The sequence below is a fragment of the Schistocerca cancellata genome, chromosome 2 (genome assembly GCF_023864275.1).
Source record: "Schistocerca cancellata isolate TAMUIC-IGC-003103 chromosome 2, iqSchCanc2.1, whole genome shotgun sequence".
NCBI lineage: Eukaryota > Metazoa > Arthropoda > Insecta > Orthoptera > Acrididae > Schistocerca > Schistocerca cancellata.
This window is the reverse complement of record NC_064627.1, coordinates 259290003-259308650: the sequence shown is the minus strand read 5'-3', so window position 1 is coordinate 259308650 and position 18648 is coordinate 259290003. Positions and strand designations below refer to the sequence as shown.

The 18648-nt window shown below is 40.0% G+C and overlaps 1 protein-coding gene across 1 annotated transcript in view; it reads left to right on the top strand.

The window, feature by feature from the left end:
• Positions 1-12870, top strand: part of LOC126161598 (vesicle transport through interaction with t-SNAREs homolog 1A) — a 35614-nt gene extending 22744 nt beyond the window's left edge. Inside the window, exons 4-5 of the mRNA XM_049917545.1 lie at positions 12282-12493; positions 12574-12870. Coding sequence (XP_049773502.1) covers positions 12282-12493; positions 12574-12735 — 374 coding nt within the window. The 3' untranslated portion in view covers positions 12736-12870. The remainder of the gene's footprint in view (positions 1-12281; positions 12494-12573) is intronic.
• The last annotated feature ends 5778 nt before the right edge of the window (positions 12871-18648 follow it).

The window sequence follows — 18648 nt, the reverse complement described above, 5'->3', positions numbered from 1 at the left end:
TCATAATGCTCCCTACCCAATTCCACTCTCACCAGAAGGGTCATGTGGGAAATATAAGATTGCATTTGTCAAATTATTGTTCAGTAACTCTTTCCTTCATAGTAATCATTCTCTCTGTACTTATCTAGTATAATTTTGTACAACAACTTAATGTAGATGTCTTAAATTACATAAATTTCAAGACTTTTGCTACAGTCCAGTGTAGTTTATGAAAGGATACGGAAAGAGTATATAAGTTCAAAGAAATACAAAATGCAATAATTTGCCAGTGGAATGATTGTTCCAAGTAATGATTGAGAAGCATGAAAAGTGGCAATGCATTCCTAGTGCTGAAATAGAAACCATTCTCTTCTTTGCTGTTATCACTACAATTTTGACTGTTTTTTTTTCTGAATATCTCAAGAATTATGAGGTTGTGGCTACGCTGGAACCCTATGCCCAACTTCAGACTGTTTTTAAAAGAAAAATACATGATCCACTTCCTGGGAAAGGAACCAGTACAATAACCATAAGAGATTGCCGATGACAGAAGCCATTATTACCTGCGTTGAGTAAACAGTAATAAAGCTTCCAGTGGAATTGTGTAGAAGTCTGTCCAAATAACTCTTTGAAAGCACAAGATCATACTTTGAAAACTGTGCCTATAATAATCTCAAGATGAACACACAGACTGCAGTTAGAGACAACAAGAACTTCCAATAGGTAAATCCAAAGTAAGTGTGATGCAACAAGAAGTGACTGTCAGTGCTTTGCATATTGTTAAGGGACAGCCACAAACACAGGTTCTGCAATGACGTGGCAGGCATGTGCGACACAGCTAGTAACATAGGGCTGTCACGGGAGTGTAACCTGCTGAACACATCAAACAAACATTGAAAGCTCTCTGTATTTGTTAGACTTAAATGTGTAACATTTTGATATTCTTTTTGTAGTACTCCTTTTCCACTTAGTCAAGTGCTTTAGATTTACAATCAGTTTGCATTTTCTCCAGATATTGTACTTTTGAGACAGCACTTCCAGTCAATATCTTCAGGAGGTGAAGTTTATAGTATTAATACACACACATAGAGGACAAGTTTGTTAAATGGAGACAAATTACAGGAAATGATCTCTGAGAGGATAAGGAGCAAAAAGTCACAGGGGCATATGACCGGAAATTTGTTCTGTGGGAAGGACACTCCACTTGAAAGTGGAGATAAAAGATTTTTTGACAGTGTAGGTTACAATGATTGAAAGCACGTATGAAAATACATCAGGGAAGTGGGAATGTTCTGTCTACTGGTGTTTTAGCTCCACACTCACAAGGGCAGTGAGCTGGAATACCATCATGTTGTAGCCATGTTATCCTTCAAACCACCAAAGGCACGTGTTCCAGCAGGGGAGGCAGGGCCACATGGAAGAAGTACAGAAATGTCTCACCAGTGAAACATTGTGGAAGGACGACTGGCTCCTCAAGGCAGTCACCAGTAATCACTGCCCCACACATCCGAGGCTGAACCTGTGCTGATGGTTTGCTGCCACCATACCCTGGATGGTCTCCATATCCCACTGGGTGGGGGTTGGTAGAACTTTCCATTGCCTCCTCCTCTGACCAGGCCGGGCTGCAGCTTTACTCGTCTCCCCCCCCCCCCCCCCCCTTCCTCTCGTGGTCCTCCATGTGTCTGTGTCTGTGCTTCTCCTGTTCTGTCCGTGTTGCTAGTCTTCGCAAGGCAGTCTTGGAGTAGAGTACCTCTAGTAAGTGACAGGGGCTGGGGAATGTATGTCCTCTCATTCCACTCTGCTTTCAGGGGCTTCCGGCTGCTACCTAGATGGTCCACCTTTCTTGCTTTTCTTCCTTTGTCTCCCTTTCTTCTTTTAGTCCCTTACCTCATATCCACTGTCATTGGCTGGTAGACCTTGCGGTTTTCTTCCCATTGGTCTTGCGCAGTAGGTGGTCTCTGATCTGGAGTCATATAGATCTTTCTTTCTGTCTGGGGACAGAGAGACTGATGACATAGTAGTTTGGCCCCTTCAAGCATCCTATCAATCCACAGGTGAGTGGACCGAGCGAGGTGGTGCAGTGGTTAGACACTGGACTCGCATTCGGGAGGACGACGGTTGAATCCTGCGTCCGGTCATCTTGATTTAGGTTTTCCGTGATTTCCCTAAATAGCTTAAGGCAAATGCTGGGATGGTTCCTTTCAAAGGGCACGGCCGACTTCCTTCCCCATCCTTCCCCAATCCAATGAGACCGATGACCTCGCTGTCTGGTCTCCTTCCCCAAACAACCCAACCTCACAGGTGAGTGGTGTAAAGGCTGATGCTACTGGCCCTTGTAAAGATGGCCCCATCTGTGAATAGGATGGGTGACAGACAAACGAGCACTATGATAGATTGTGTGTTGAACCAGCATTGAAACTGTTGCCATAGAGGCCAGTCTGTAGGTAATACAGTCTGCATGAATTGTAAGTGATACAGATAGTGGTAGTTATTGTGGAGAACATTCTGATGGTCATCTGGCTTTCCCCATGCTGGCAGACCAACTGCTCGGTGCTGATACTGCAAACACTGTCAAAGATCTTTTCTCTCCGCCTTCAAGTGACCATAAGTTCCTAACTGTTTTTCAGGAATCGTTTCTTCCTGACTGTTTTTCGGGAATCGTTTCCTGCAGTTTGCACTCCTATTTAGCAAAATCACACTTTATAAGTAAAGATGTATGTTTTGTGAGCAGTACTCTAAAATGTTGCCTCCTGAAAGTGAGTACTAGCCAGCAGTTCAGTCTTGTAAGTTTATAGTTTTCTCTGGTGACCTTCCCTTTCAGTAAAAAAGTATTATCTTGAGAGTGTTTCCACAAAAAGATTAATTTTATCTTGCCTTGTGTTGTTTCATATATGTTGTTGTTGTTGTTGTTGTTGTGGTCTTCAGTCCTGAGACTGGTTTGATGCAGCTCTCCATGCTACTCTATCCTGTGCGAGCTTCATCATCTTCCAGTACTTACTGCAAGCTACATCCTTCTGAATCTGCTTAGTGTATTCATCTCTTGGTCTCCCTCATGATTTTTACCCTCCACGCTGCCCTCCAATGCTAAATTTGTGATCCCTTGATGCCTCAGAACATGTCCTACCAACCGGTCCCTTCTTCTTGTCAAGTTGTGCCACAAACTCCTCTTTTCCCCAATTCTATTCAGTACCTCCTCATTCGTTATGTGATCTACCCACCTAATCTTCAGCATTCTTCTGTAGCACCACATTTCGAAAGCTTTTATTCTCTTCTTGTCCAAACTAGTTATCATCCATGTTTCACTTCCATACATGGCTAAACTCCATACAAATACTTTCAGAAACGACTTCCTGACAGTTAAATCTATACTCGATGTTAACAAATTTCTCTTCTTCAGAAACGCTTTCCTTGCCATTGCCAGTCTACATTTTATATCCTCTCTACTTCGACCATAATCAGTTATTTTGCTCCCCAAATAGCAAAACTCCTTTACTGCATTAAGTGTATCATTTCCTAATCTAATTCCCTCAGCATCACCCGACTTAATTCGACTACATTCCATTATCGTCGTTTTGCTTTTGTTGATGTTCATCTTATATCCTCCTTTCAAGACACTGTCCGTTCCGTTCAACTGCTCTTCCAAGTCCTTTGCTGTCTCTGACAGAATTACAGTGTCATCAGCGAACCTCAAAGTTTTTATTTCTCCTCCATGGATTTTAATACCTACTCCGAATTTTTCTTTTGTTTCCTTTACTACTTGCTCAATATACAGATTGAATAACATCGGGGAGAGGCTACAACCCTGTCTTACTCCCTTCCCAACCACTGCTTCCCTTTCATGCCCCTCGACTCTTATAACTGCCATCTGGTTTCTGTACAAATTGTAAATAGGATTTTGCTCCCTGTATTTTACCCCTGCCACCTTTAGAATTTGAAAGAGAGTATTCCAGTCAACATTGTCAAAAGCTTTCTCTAAGTGTAAAAATGCTTGAAACGTAGGTTTGCCTTTCCTTAATCTATCTTCTAAGATAAGTTGTAGGGTCAGTATTGCCTCACGTGTTCCAACATTTCTGCGGAATCCAAACTGATCTTCCCTGAGGTCAGCTTCTACCAGTTTTTCCATTCGTCTGTAAAGAATTCGTGTTAGTATTTTGCAGCTGTGACTTATTAAATTGATAGTTCAGTAATTTTCACATCTGTCAACACCTGCTTTCTTTGGGATTGGAATTATTATATTCTTCTTAAAGTCTGAGGGTATTTCGCCTGTCTTATACATCTTGCTCACCAGATGGTAGAGTTTTGTCAGGACTAGCTCTCCCAAGGCTGCCAGTTGTTCCAGTGGAATGTTGTCTACTCCCGGGGACTTGTTTCGACTCAGGTCTTTCAGTGCTCTGTCAAACTCTTCACGCAGTATCGTATCTCCCATTTCATCTTCATCTGCACCCTCTTCCATTTCCATAATATTGTCCTCAAGTACATCGCCCTTGTATAGACCCTCTGTATACTCCTTCCACCTTTCTGCTTTTCCTTTTTGCTTACAACTGGGTTTCCATCTGAGCTCTTGATATTCATACAAGTGGCTCTCTTTTCTCCAAAGGTCTCTTTAATTTTCCTGTAGGCAGTATATAACTTACCCCTAGTGAGATAAGCCTCTACATCCTTACATTTGTCCTCTAGCCATCCCTGCTTAGCCATTTTGCACTTCCTGTCGATCTCATTTTTGAGACGTTTGTATTCCTTTTTGCCTGCTTCATTTACTGCATTTTTATAATTTCTCCTTTCATCAATTAAATTCAATATTTCTTCTGTTACCCAAGGATTTCTACTAGCCCTCGTCTTCATACCTACTTAATCCTCTGCTGTCTTCACTACCTCATCCCTCAGAGCTACCCATTCTTCTTCTATTGTATTTCTTTTCCCCCATTCCTGTCAATTGTTCCCTTATGCTCCCCCTGAAACTCTGTACAACCTCTGGTTTAGTCAGTTTATCCAGGTCCCATCTCCTTAAATTCCCACCTTTTTGCAGTTTCATATATACGAGAAGGAAATTTCTTTATCTGCCGACAGAAGAATCCACAATCTGTCAAGTCTTATTTTATTTGGATGGATAACCAGGTTCATCCCTGTAGATATCATCAGTTCTTAAGAGGAGCCTAAATATAAAGTTGCTTCAGAATTTTTGAAACATGAACATATTCATACAAACTGAAAGACAAGTAGTCTTATTGCCTTATAAGACAGCAAAACAGAGGACATGAAAGTTGTTAACTGAATTGACTAACAAGTGACGTCATGCATAAATAATGATACTTTGTAATTGGATGGAGTAAAAAGAATTAAAAAATGTCTACTCACCAAGTGGTGGCAGGAGTAACATGCGCGTGAGCGAGCGAGTGAGTGAATGCGCGCACGCGCACGCACGCACACACACACACACAAAGGCTTAACTCATGCAAGAGTTTAGAGCCAATGGCTGCTTCTTCTGGCAGAAGAGTTGAAGGGGAAGGAAGTGGGTTGAAGGAAAAGGGCTGGAGAGGTTTAGGAAACAGGTTACAGTTCAGGAGTCACCCAGAACCCCAGGTCAGGGGAGACTTACCAGATGGGATGAGAAGGAAAGACTTCTCAGTCCATCCAGTAAGTCTCCCCTGACCCAGGGTTCTGGGTGACTTTTCTGAGCTGCAGCTCCTCCGCTTATGACTACATAAAGTGCGGCTGTTGCTGTATCGGCAGCAACAACAAGCAGCCAGATGCCACCCGGAAACATTTTTCTGGTGCGCCCAAGCTGCCACATCCGTGCATGCACAGAGCAATCTGAGCTGTTGTGGGGAGGGGGGGTAGTCTCCACTCGACCCATGTTTAGGTTTAGTAATTTTGCTGTCCCTCTACGTTTATAGCTCTCATGTCAAATGAAAACAAAATGGATTTCTGTTGCTGGGAGCTAGCAGTGAATTAAAATACTTTCACATAATTATGGAAGGCTAAAATATGTTATTAGTTTCAGTTTCCAGATTTTATTTTATTTTCAGGTTTTTGGCAGTTGCACATTAATTGCCTACAGAACAATGAAATTATTTTCATCAATTTGCCAAAGAAATTTGGCTTTCATTAATATTTTTCACTGAGGCAGTCAATTTACTTGAAACGACGTGTTTCATCTGACACTTTTGGCTAGTGACAACTGTTTGTTGAATTACAAGTGCTCATTTTTATCTTCCGGCACATATGGCATTATGTCGTAATAAAGAACTAAATGTTAGATATTACAATACTGGTAATCCAAGATAATTTTGCAGCCCAATAAGCTCACTGAAAAGCTTAATATCATGTTAGGGCCTTTTTCTTTGTGAATCTGGACAAACGAATGTGCACTTTAAACCAAATCGTGCATTTAATTATGGGTTATGAAATACTGTTGCTCTTGGAGTATACCATGATGCCCTGTTTTGTTTATGATATAATGTAAGATCTCTTAATGCTATATAGGTACGAGCATGTGGGTTTCCTATGTCATTGTAGCTGCACATGTGCAGAAACATCATTTTCTGATATTCTGACAACTGCTGGAACGAATTCTATTAGGTCACGGGAAAATACAGCGAATATTGGTTGAAAAGCATTACTTTCAAAGTAAATTTCATTTTACGCAAGATGAATTATGTTATATGTTTGCATGTGCTTTGAATTTCGTAAATCGCAGAGCATTTGATTCTCATTTAAAGGTTAACACTTTTGAGGGCCAGCCACTTAGAAGAATTAAAGTGTAATGTGCAAAAAAAGATCAATATTATATTTCAAAGCTTAGCTTTTCTTGTAGCTACGCTATGTATATTAAATAAAACCATCAACTTTTCCTATTTGTGTGTTAGCGTTCCTGAACAGTGAAGTTGGTGTTGGCTTACTATATCACGTGTCCTCAGCTCTGAATTTCTGCTGTCATCAGCTGGAGGGATCTTGTGACGTGAGCTATGATTGGCTTATTAAAGCACAAAGCAATCTCGATTTCAATGCTTCAGAAACTAATGTGCTGTGTTTGGTGGAATTCGAATATATGTTCTTTTGTAGTATGAAAATATTTTGCTGCTCATCAAAGACCTTTCCAGAACATGTAGTCCCCACCCCCACAGTTTCGAAGGAAAATATATGTCACTTAACACGGAAATAGTAGTGTATTTTCACGTGGAAAAAATGTATTTTTAACTGGGAAAAATTCAGGAATTTCTTTTCCTTGTCCCCATACAGAGGAGTCCAAAAAATGTATCCACTGTTTAAAAGTCCATAACTTGCAAACTAATTGACGGAGTTGTCTCATTTTTGGTGAAAGTGTAACTTAAAGTCCAACTCAGAGATATCACTGTAGGTGTTTGAAATGGTCACCATTAACATCCACACACAAACGGTGCCGCCGAACTGCAGCATGAACTATTGACTGTAACGTGTTCAGTTCGATGTTTGCACATGAATGTGCAATGGATTCTTGAAGTTCATCCAATGTGCGGTGCTTTTGTTGATAAACGACATCCTTTAGTGTTCCCCACAGGTAAAAGTCCAGAGGAGTTAGGTCTGGCAAATGTGGTGGATACTCCACAGCACCTCTATGGCCTTTCCATCTTCCTGGTAGATTTTCGTCGAAATACACCCTAACAAGATTTTGATAGTGCGCTGGGGCACCATCTTGTTGAAAGTAAACTCTTCCGTCTCCATACAAGTCTCTGATGGCAGGTAGAATGGATGTCTGAAGCTTCTGAAGGTACATCTCACTAGTAACTGTGCCGTCAAAGAAGATTGGCCCAATCAAGCCCCGGTAAGACAACCCACACCACACATTTACTCCTGGTAAATTCACGGCTTTGTCTACATGGACGTTCGGTTTTTCAGTGGCCCAGTGGATGCAATTGTGGCGATTTACTGTACCATTGAGTTTGAACTGTGCCTCATCAGACCACACAATCATCTCTGCAAACTCTTGATCGTTGCGCACCATGTTAGTAAACCACTCACAGTACTCCATTCTACAATCTGGGTCATCCTCAATTATTGTGTGTAGCAGTCGTGGGATGTAGCACTTCCACTTTGCTGTCTTCAAAATTCGCCAAACACTTGTGCAACTCACTCCAGTTTCATGGTCACACTGTCTCATAGACTTCTGTGGTGAGCGAGTGAATTGTTGTAACACACGACGGGAGTTAGCTGGACTTGTTACTGTTACAGGTCGTCCAAATCGTTATTTGTGTACATCTTTAAACACCCTTTGGCTTCAAATTTGTCTCAAATGCGACGAATCGTTAAACGTGTCTGTGGCTCTGTTTGATACTCATTTCACCATTGCTGTTGAACCTCATTAATGTTTTCGTACTTAAAATACCACTTCAAAACTGACATTCCTTTCATCGAATGTAAACACTGATTATTTGGCGACTGTCATCTGACAAAACAAAACAACGCAATACTACACTTGTGTGGCAATTGCCGGAACTACAAACTATTACACTACCAAAGATGAGACAACTCTGTCAATTAGTTTGCCAGTTATGGACTTTCAGACAGTGGATACATATTTTTGGACCCCTCTGTATATATCCTGTTCCTTATCTGAGTTTCATTTTTTCCTTAACATCATTTCCACCACTCACATTATCTTGTGTGTGTGAAAAATACTATTTTATATATGGCTTTTGATGGAGTGTCAAATTCTAAGCCCCTCTGTAATTAACAGTGTGAGTTGGTGTCCAGGTTGAAGGAAATGAGGGGCATTGCAATAAGACCATACTATATGGAACCATGAAATGGCAAGCGGAGGTACCACTTTTCCTTTGTGTGTCGACCATTGGAATTCTCGCAGTATCCCGTAGTTGGCAGACATTGAAACACCTCAGACCCATACCTGAATGGGCGAAGAAGCTTACTGCACCATGCCGGTGCCCCCAGCACTGTCGATCAGTGAATAAATAAAACCTGAAGTACTTGACAGCTATACAAAAGTACTTTCAAAGAAGAAAACAGTGAGTGAAGAAGAGATGTGTGCTGAAATGTTGCAAAAATTAGATGCAAGGAAGGCTTGGTAATGAAATGATGCTGGTAAAGACAAAAACCTCCAGACAAATAGTATATTTTATTCATTGCTAACCAATCATCATCATAAAACAATATTGTAGGGGAAAAAATATGATTGGTCCATTGTTAAAACTTCCTATTTTTAATGTTCTATTTTTGTGGGAAATGTAGTGTGTAACCAGATACAACATTATTAGTCATCTGTTAATTTATAAAGAAATTGCAATTTCAATTAGAAGAAGAGTTGAGCATTTTGTATGCAAATTGGCTAATATTTCTCTTATCAAAGATGTCATCACCAGTAGAGTATTCACCAACTCAACGGATTATCCATTTGCTGTTGATAATAATTTTCCTTGTGTATGTATGTTGTGTGGCATTTTATAGTTTGGATTAATATGGCTCAGTCATATCTATGATGATGAATGAGTGTCTCCATGACAAATGGCATTGCAGAAGAGTTTAAATCCTGTTGACACTGCAGAGTGCAACAGCAAAGGCATATTATGATATACTTTGAATACCACAGAGAGAATGTACAGAAGCATGACAAATGGAATTATGTGCTGAAGAAACTAAACTTCAGTTTGAGGCAAAAATGTTATCGAACAAGAACTGCCACCAATCTGGAGATAATTTATTTAGAATTCTGTGATCGTGAATAGTACACCACATACGAAAAGATGGCTGGTGTCAGACATGTATATTTGTTAGATGACCGTCAGAAGGAAGGCATCAAAGATAATTTCATAGGCAATATTATCATTGTTTCAAATGATTTTATACTAGATTTTCAATATACCTTAACAGTTCTAGAGAACAGGGCAATTACAAAACCAATAAATTGACAGTAACTGTTAAGTGATATTTATTGTACCTGTTCTTAAACAAACTCTACTCCCTGCATCAATTTTGCAGCTCATGGCAGAAGAGCTGTTGAGCATACACAGTCTGTTGTGGCGTGTTTGCCAATTTTGAGACAAGGGGAACAGTGACATGCTTTATACTTTTACTGAGGTTAAAATTTACATGCAGTATTCGGAACTTACCACCTAATTGAAATTGCTTTATAAATTGACAGTTGAAGAATAATGGATCATTTGATTACAACCTGTGTTATCATTCTCACAAAAATGCTTTATAGATAACTGCACCATCTGCAAAAAGCCAGAGTAAGGTTACTATTTTCTGCCAGGTCATTAAAACGCAACATGAACAGCAAGGACCCCTATATGCTTCTGGGGTGGGACACAGCTGTATTTACTTCAGCACCTGCTGATTACTCTCCAACCAAGAAATCCTCAATCCGGGCACATGTTTCATTTTATGACCAATAAGATAATTTGGTGTGTCTACATAGAAATGCCGTATTTTCAGTTTGATCCCAGTCCAGAATTAAATGAAATAAATTTCCTTCTCAAAAATAAGTTTTATGACTAGTTAAGTTAAAAGAAATAGATCAAATCAAAAGACTTCCATGTGAGCCTGAAAGTTTGGAGGTATTGAAGGTTCTGCACTGCAGAGACAAACACCCTGTCCTTCATGTAGCCCCAGAGAAAAAAAACCAGTGGTGCGATGTCATGAGAATGGAGGTCAGTTCACAGCCCATCTCATCCTGTCTAGTGTCCTGGGAATTTTAGATTCAGAGTTGTTCAAAAGTCTAACAAAGAGCGAAGTGGAGCACCATTTTGTTGAAACCCAGGATTTGGTTGCAGGTCTTCAACCCGGGGAAAAGCAAACATCTCCTGGTACGCCATTCCTGTGACAATCTCCTCAGCAAAAAGAACGGTCCAGTGATCTTGTCACACATAAGGTGGCACAAAACATTCACTTTTGGGCTATATTGCACCTTTTGCCTCATCCTGTGTGGATTGTGACGTGGAATGTGGCCTTATCGCATATTATAAAGTAAGATTCTAATGATTCAGTTACGCATTGCACTTGCAAATTCATATTGCCATTTCTTGTCATCAGGCTTTATGGCCTGCAGAATCTGCATCTTCTATGAATATAGATACAGTTGCAGTTTGAGGACCGTATGAATTGTTGCACATGACATCTGAAGTTCCTGTGTAGTCTGAAAAATTAATTTGCTTGGAGTTCATTGGAATACTTGGTGAACATCCTGAAACTTAGTCTGCAGAGACTTGCTGACCCCTGCATGCTACCAGTGTCCAGGAAACTGCCAAGCTATGCTTTCATCCTCATCCATCTATATTCTTGTAAACAGAATGAAACTGCCTTTGCACAATAACTGTATATCAAAGATCAGGATGTGCCTTTCTCCTGAACTGATGCCATTTTCACATGGATGGACAACAGTGAATCAGTAAAAAAATTAGACAGCATTTTCTGGTCCTTCTCCATCCAACAGATAAGTCAGATGTGAAACAAAGATAGATTTACTATTTTTAATTTGCCTCAAAAAATAGGGCATTTTGGCGTACTTTCATCAATAAATGTGGATGCAGTACGGAGTCAGATGTGTGTCTGTAGTCAAGAAATACCGTTTCTACCTGATTGTATTGATTCGTGTCTTCTGGGCTGTCATGTATGAAAGCACAAATTCAGTTGTACATGATGAATGTTTGTGCAACCCATGTTTGTTGGTATTTTGTTCAAAAAATCTCGTTACAATTGAGCTCATAATTATGCTCTACAATTCTACAATCGTTGTATCTCATTGCTCCTGTGTAGTAGTTTTGCGGATCATGTTTGCTGTCCCTTCTCGTAGACAGGTGTGACAGTTTTCTGTTCAGGGAATCTATCATCATATCAATGAGCAGTTAATCACTGTGCTTGAAAAGATAGCTGAGAAATGGAATGTAGGACAAAAGGTAAGAAAAAATGATAATATTGTCATTTGGAGACCATCTGTAACTAGATAAGATAGGTTTCTTCCCCCATCTGTTATGAATATATCATTTTTACTGCACTATCTTAGCGAATAGTGCTTGGTGTGGCTGATTATTTATTTGCAAATGCACACACATGAAAAGATTATGACTGTGAATAACTTTATATGTATATATGAAAGTAGAGTGTAGATGGTTTCATTATTCTGTGAATGTAAAGACAAATAATAGCAGATAAATGAAAATTTAAACAATGATACATTTGAAAAAGGTGTGGATAAGTTTCCAAATGTTGTACTTCACTACTGTTCTTTAACTATCATAAATTTTGTAGAGATTTTCATATTCTCTTCACATACATAGCTGCTACTTATGTGTTGCACACTTTGTTTTAAGGTCTTTACTCTCAAGATGATATTTACAGTAACAATGTCAATGTTACTGAGGAACAAAAGCGATCACTGTTGGATAACTCAGAGAGACTGGAGAGAACGGGAAAGCAATTGACAACAGGCTATCGCATGATTTTGGAGACCGAAGAAATTGGTTCACAGGTTTTACAGGATCTGAATTCTCAGCGGGAAACTATACAGCGATCACGAAATAGGGTAACGATAGTTATGCTCTTTATTTGTGAAATGTGACGTAGTACTTTATTTTGCCTCACTATAATCTCCTTATTTTTCAGCTACGAGAAACGAATGCAGAACTTGGCCTTAGTTCAAGACTGATAAGTGGAATGTTGAGACGTTCATGGATACATCGATTTATATTATATGGTGTTGCTGTGGTCTTTATTGTCACAATTGTTGTCGTCATCAGTTTAGTGGTAATGAAACATACTAATTAAAATTGTATTTAATGATGGAACTTCTGAGTTTCTGAGAGCCATGTATGTAATTAATATGGTGCCAATGTAGTATTCATTGTATGGTTGTGGCATGGCAACTATGTTTTTAAGGTTGTAAACATTCCTGATTTTACATATTACTGTGAACTTATTTCAAGTGAAAATTAATGTATGAAAGACTGGCAAGAAAATAGTTGACTGTTTTGAAGCAAAATCTTCAGCGAATATTTAATGGTGTTTGCTAAAATTTGTGAAGAAACCACTATCAGAAATTTTGTCATTTCTTAATTTTGCATCTTTGAGGATTTGCTTTGGCAACCAAGAAAGGCTAGTTGTTTGGTGCAGCTACAAGAGTCCAGTTACATCACCTACTGAACTTTGGCTTGTTCTGTTTTTATTTACTCAGCTAACACCACGAAGATCTGACATCATCACTGCATGAAATAACATTTGTTTGTGCTGTGCAAGTGTATTTGACGTTACCTGCTCACACGTAACATTGAGACAGATGTACCTTCGAGAGTCAAAATTCCTAGTAATGCCAATACATGCATAGAAAAGTACAAGAAACTATCCTAGTTTTTGGAACTATTAATTCTTTCCTTGAGGAGGAAAAAGTGATAAGTTAGAAAGGTAGGGTAGGTCACTTTGTCCCAGAACCTCATTCTGCGTTTCTTACATTTTCTTGTGTGTTATTGACAGTACTAAGAATTTCACTTCCTGAAGGCAAGTACTAGCCAGCCATTCTGTTTCAAAATCTTATTATTTTCTGAGGTGAATTTTCCTTTTGGTGCTATTAAGTGAACAGTATGTTCCATTTGAAGAATACTGCAGTGAGAGAATGCCTTAACACAAGAGAGAATGTACAGTTGCTTTAGATTTCAAGTTGACTTGATCTATCCTACATTCTTACTTTCAAACATATGTACCCCTGCTCTTAAATCTGGCATGCATTATTACAAGCATATTGAAATTTCAGAAAGAATTTAAGTTGGGGAGAGATGAAAGATTTGGAGAATATGAGGTAGTACCCAAAAGAAACTGAACTTTTTATTTTTTTTAACTTATTTATTCACATTTTCAGAACAAACCTTCACACCCCTTCAAAGTACTCTCCACTTGCACTGATATACACTTGTCTAATCTTTTATTCTATTTTTAAAACATTGTTTAAATTCATCTTCTGTGATGATTGGCAGCACCCCTGTCATATGAGGTGCATTCAAGTTCCAAGGCCTCCGATTTTTTTTTTCTCCGGACTGGAAAGAGATAGAAACATGCGCATTGTTTTAAAATGAGGCCGCATTCATTGTCAATACGTCCCAGAGATGGCAGATGCACTACGGTAACAGGTGCATCTTACGAAAATGTTTTGAAGAACAAATTCCTTCCTGCACTGCAACAAAAACGTCCGGGAAGTGCTGCGCGTGTGCTGTGTCACCAAGACAACACACCCGCACATCGAGCTAACGTTATGCAACAGTTTCTTCATGATAACGACTTTGAAGTGATACCTCATGCTCCCTACTCACCTGACCTGGCTCCTAGTGACTTTTGGCTTTTTCCAACAATGAAAGACACTCTCCGTGGCCCCATATTCACCAGCTGTGCTGCTATTGCCTCAGCGATTTTCCAGTGGTCAAAACAGACTCCTAAAGAAGCCTTCGCCGCTGCCATGGAACCATGGCGTCAGCGTTGTGAAAAAAGTGTACGTCTGCAGGGCGATTACGTCGAGAAGTAACGCCAGTTTCATCACTTTCGGGTGAGTAGTTAATTAGAAAAAAAATCGGAGGCCTTAGAACTTGAATGCACCTCGTACGTTTCTTCACCACAGCAACATCAGCAAAACTCTTTCCTTTCATGTCTCTCTTCATTCCAAGGAATAAAAGAAATTGCACTGTGAAATGTCGGGTGAGTATGGGCTGTGAGGAACATGGTCATACCATTTTTGATCAAGAATAGTCGTATGGACAGGACGGTGTGAGCAGGGGCATTGTCACGATGGAAAAATCATTTACCCAACTGCCACAAATAGGGCTGCTTTCGTTGCACACTGTTGTGCAATCTTTTCAAAACTTCCTAATAGAAAGCCTGGTTAGCTTTATAACCCTGTGGAAGAAATTCTGAATGAATTACTCCTGTCACATCAGAAAAACAAAGCAGTATTGTCTTAATGTTTGATTTCACCCTACGAGCTTTCTAGGAGTGAGGCGCCTTTGATGTCTTCAACTGGCTTGATTATTGTTTTAATTCAGGACCATAAGCATAGCACAAAGTTTTGTCACCTTTGATAATTTCTGAAAAAAAGTTTGGATCATATCGAGACTCTTCTTTCAACGCACAGCATGCTTTCATGCGACCTTGTTTTTATTCCACAGTCAGCAGGCGTGACATGAATATGGCAGCCACGCTTTCATTCTCAAATTTTCTATCACAGTTCGCTGCACTGAACTTTAAGTCACTCCGTACAGCTCCGCAACTAATACAGTGGTCCGTCGTCAATCTTCATTGATGATTACATGTATGTTTTCTACATTTTCACATGTTTGGGCCATGGAAGGATGATCAGAACATGGTGTGTCATCAGTTGACATTTCACCAACTCTCAGACATTTGAGTTTTCCCCATAACATCATCCTTGTATTTCACTGCTGCATGATAATCGTGAAAATCAGCCATTGCAAAAACAAAAGTGTCACGAGACAGTTGGCACTGTAAACTTTGCTGAAACCAGTCCTGACCTCCTTCAGCGACAAAGCACTTGGCTTAGTGGAAGGTTCGCTCTGTGCCTCCTAGTGGAAAAATGCGATACTACAAAAGCTCTGTCTACCAAAAGTTTGGTTTGGTTTCTTTTGGGTGACCCCTCATATAATTCTGAATTTAACATTTTTTTATGTTCTCAGGCTTTAGTTTCAGCAAATTCATGTAGCTTAGAATAACTGGAGAGAGAGAAGCTTAGGAACAGTCACACTAGTGAAGGAAGGTAGGCTGGAGCATTGATTCTAAACAAAGCCACCCAGTACTGCAGTAAGAGGATGGTCATCTAATGATAATGTATGGAAGAAATGATTTGTGGAAAGAAGTTGCAACATCTAAAACAGTATTAGAGACTAATGCAAGGCCACATAAATAAGGTGTGCATGTAAGAAACCCAAGGAGATTTTAAAGCAAAAGGGTAAACAGAGTGATGAAATTGTAAATTTGCTTGCATGGAGAACGTAGAAATTTATGTACATAAATACAGATAATTTGTAGACCATAGAAATGGTTCTTAGGTGAGATGTCTGATGCTTTGAAAGCCTCACAGTATTTCATCATCACACCTGACCAACATTTCAAAGTGCTACACACACACATTGCTGAGGAGTGACTGACGTCTCCTACATCTACATCCACATCCATACTCCGCAAGCCACCTGACGGTGTGTGGCAGAGGGTACCCGGAGTACCTCTATCGGTTCTCTCTTCTATTCCAGTCTCGTATTGTTCGTGGAAAGAAGGATTGTCGGTATGCTTCTGTGTGGGCTCTAATCTCTCTGATTTTATCCTCATGGTCTCTTCACGAGATAACGTAGGAGGGAGCAATATACTGCTTGACTCTTCGGTGAAGGTATGTTCTCAAAACTTTAACAAAAGCCCATACCGAGCTACTGAGCGTGTCTCCTGCAGAGTCTTCCACTGGAGTTTATATATCATCTCCGTAACGCTTTTGCGATTACTAAATGATCCTGTAACGAAGCGCGCTGCTCTGTTGGATCTTCTCTCTCTCTTCTATCAACCCTATCTGGTATGGATCCCACACTGCTGAGCAGTATTCAAGCAGTGGGCGAACAAGTGTACTGTAACCTACTTCCTTTGTTTTCAGATTGCATTTCCTTAGGATTCTTCCAATGAATCTCAGTCTGGCATCTGCTTTACCCACGATCAACTCAGTCTGGCATCTGCGTTACCCACGATCAACTTTATATGATCATTCCATTTTAAATCACTCCTAATGCGTACTCCCAGATAATTTATGGAATTAACTGCTTCCAGTTGCTGACCTATTTTGTAGCTAAATGATAAGGGATCTATCTTTCTATGTATTCACAGCACATTACACTTGTCTACATTGAGATTCAATTGCCATTCCCTGCACCATGCGTCATTTTGCTGCAGATCCTCCTGAATTTCAGTACAATTTTCCATTGTTACAACCTCTCGATACACCACAGCATCATCTGCAAAAAGCCTCAGTGAACTTCCGATGTCATCCACAAGGTCATTTATGTATATTGTGAATAGCAATGGTCCTACGACACTCCCCTGCGGCACACCTGAAATCACTCTTACTTCGGAAGACTTCTCTCCATTGAGAATGACATGCTGCATTCCGTTATCTAGGAGCTCTTCAATCCAATCACACAATTGGTGTGATAGTCCATATGCTCTTACTTTGTTCATTAAACAACTGTGGGGAACTGTATTGAACACCTTGCGGAAGTTAAGAAACACGGCATCTACCTGTGAACCCGTGTCTATGGCCCTCTGAGTCTCGTGGACGAATAGCGCGAGCTAGGTTTCACATGACCGTCTTTTTCCAAACCCATGCTGATTCCTACAGAGTAGATTTCTAGTCTCCAGAAAAGTCATTATACTTGAACATAATACGTGTTCCAAAATTCTACAACTGATTGACGTTACAGATATAGGTCTATAGTTCTGCACATCTGTTCGACGTCCCTTCTTGAAAACGGGGATGACCTGTGCCCTTTTCCAATCCTTTGGAACGCTATGTTCTTCTAGAGACCTACGGTACACCGCTGCAAGAAGGGGGGCAAGTTCCTTCGCGTACTCTGTGTAAAATCGAACTGGTATCCCATCAGGTCCAGCGGCCTTTCGTCTTTCGAGCGATTTTAATTGTTTCTCTATCCCTCTGTCGCCTATTTCGATATCTGCCATTTTGTCATCTGTACGACAATCTAGAGAAGGAACTACGGTGCAGTCTTCCTCTGTGAAACAGCTTTGGAAAAAGACATTTAGTATTTCGGCCTTTAGTCTGTCATCCTCTGTTTCAGTACCATTTTGGTCACAGTGTGTCTGGACATTTTGTTTTGATCCACCTACCGCTTTGACATAAGATCAAAATTTCTTAGGATTTTCTGCCAAGTCAGTACATAGAACTTTTCTTTCGAATTCATTGAACGCCTCTCGCATAGCCCTCCTCACACTACATTTTGCTTCGCGTAATTTTTGTTTGTCTGCAAGGCTTTGGCTATTTTTATGTTTGCTGTGAAGTTCCCTTTGCTTCCGCAGCAGTTTTCTAACTCGGTTGTTGTACCACGGTGGCCCTTTTCCATCTCTTACGATCTTGCTTGGCACATACTCATCTAATGCATATTGTACGATGGTTTTGAACTTTGTCCACTGATCCTCAACACTATCTGTACTTGAGACAAAACTTTTGTGTTGAGCCGTCAGGTACTCTGTAATCTGCTTTTTGTCACTTTTGCTAAACAGAAAAATCTTCCTACCTTTTTTAATATTTCTCCTATTTTTGCCAGTTAAAATGTCACCCTTAAATGTGAGAGAGGAGGGAAGCATTTTAGTTACCACTGACACTGAGTGACCAAAAAAAGGATATACACTTTCTCTAGTTCTGACTATAGTTGGATGGTATAATAGTGAATTCTCAGTCATACCACCAGAGAAACTTAATAGGTTTGGCCTCCACCATTCATAGGTACAAAGCCGAGTGAGACTAGAAAATTTCAGTCACAGTTATAAAAGTTCCCGTAACAACTTCGCTGCTTCATATGATTAGACACACAACTTTGATATCCTCTTGGGAGGGAGGGGGGGGGGGGTGTTTCAGAAAGTCCCGGAATCGTGCATTGCAATTGTACTAATTTTTAAATAAAACACAGAGTATAA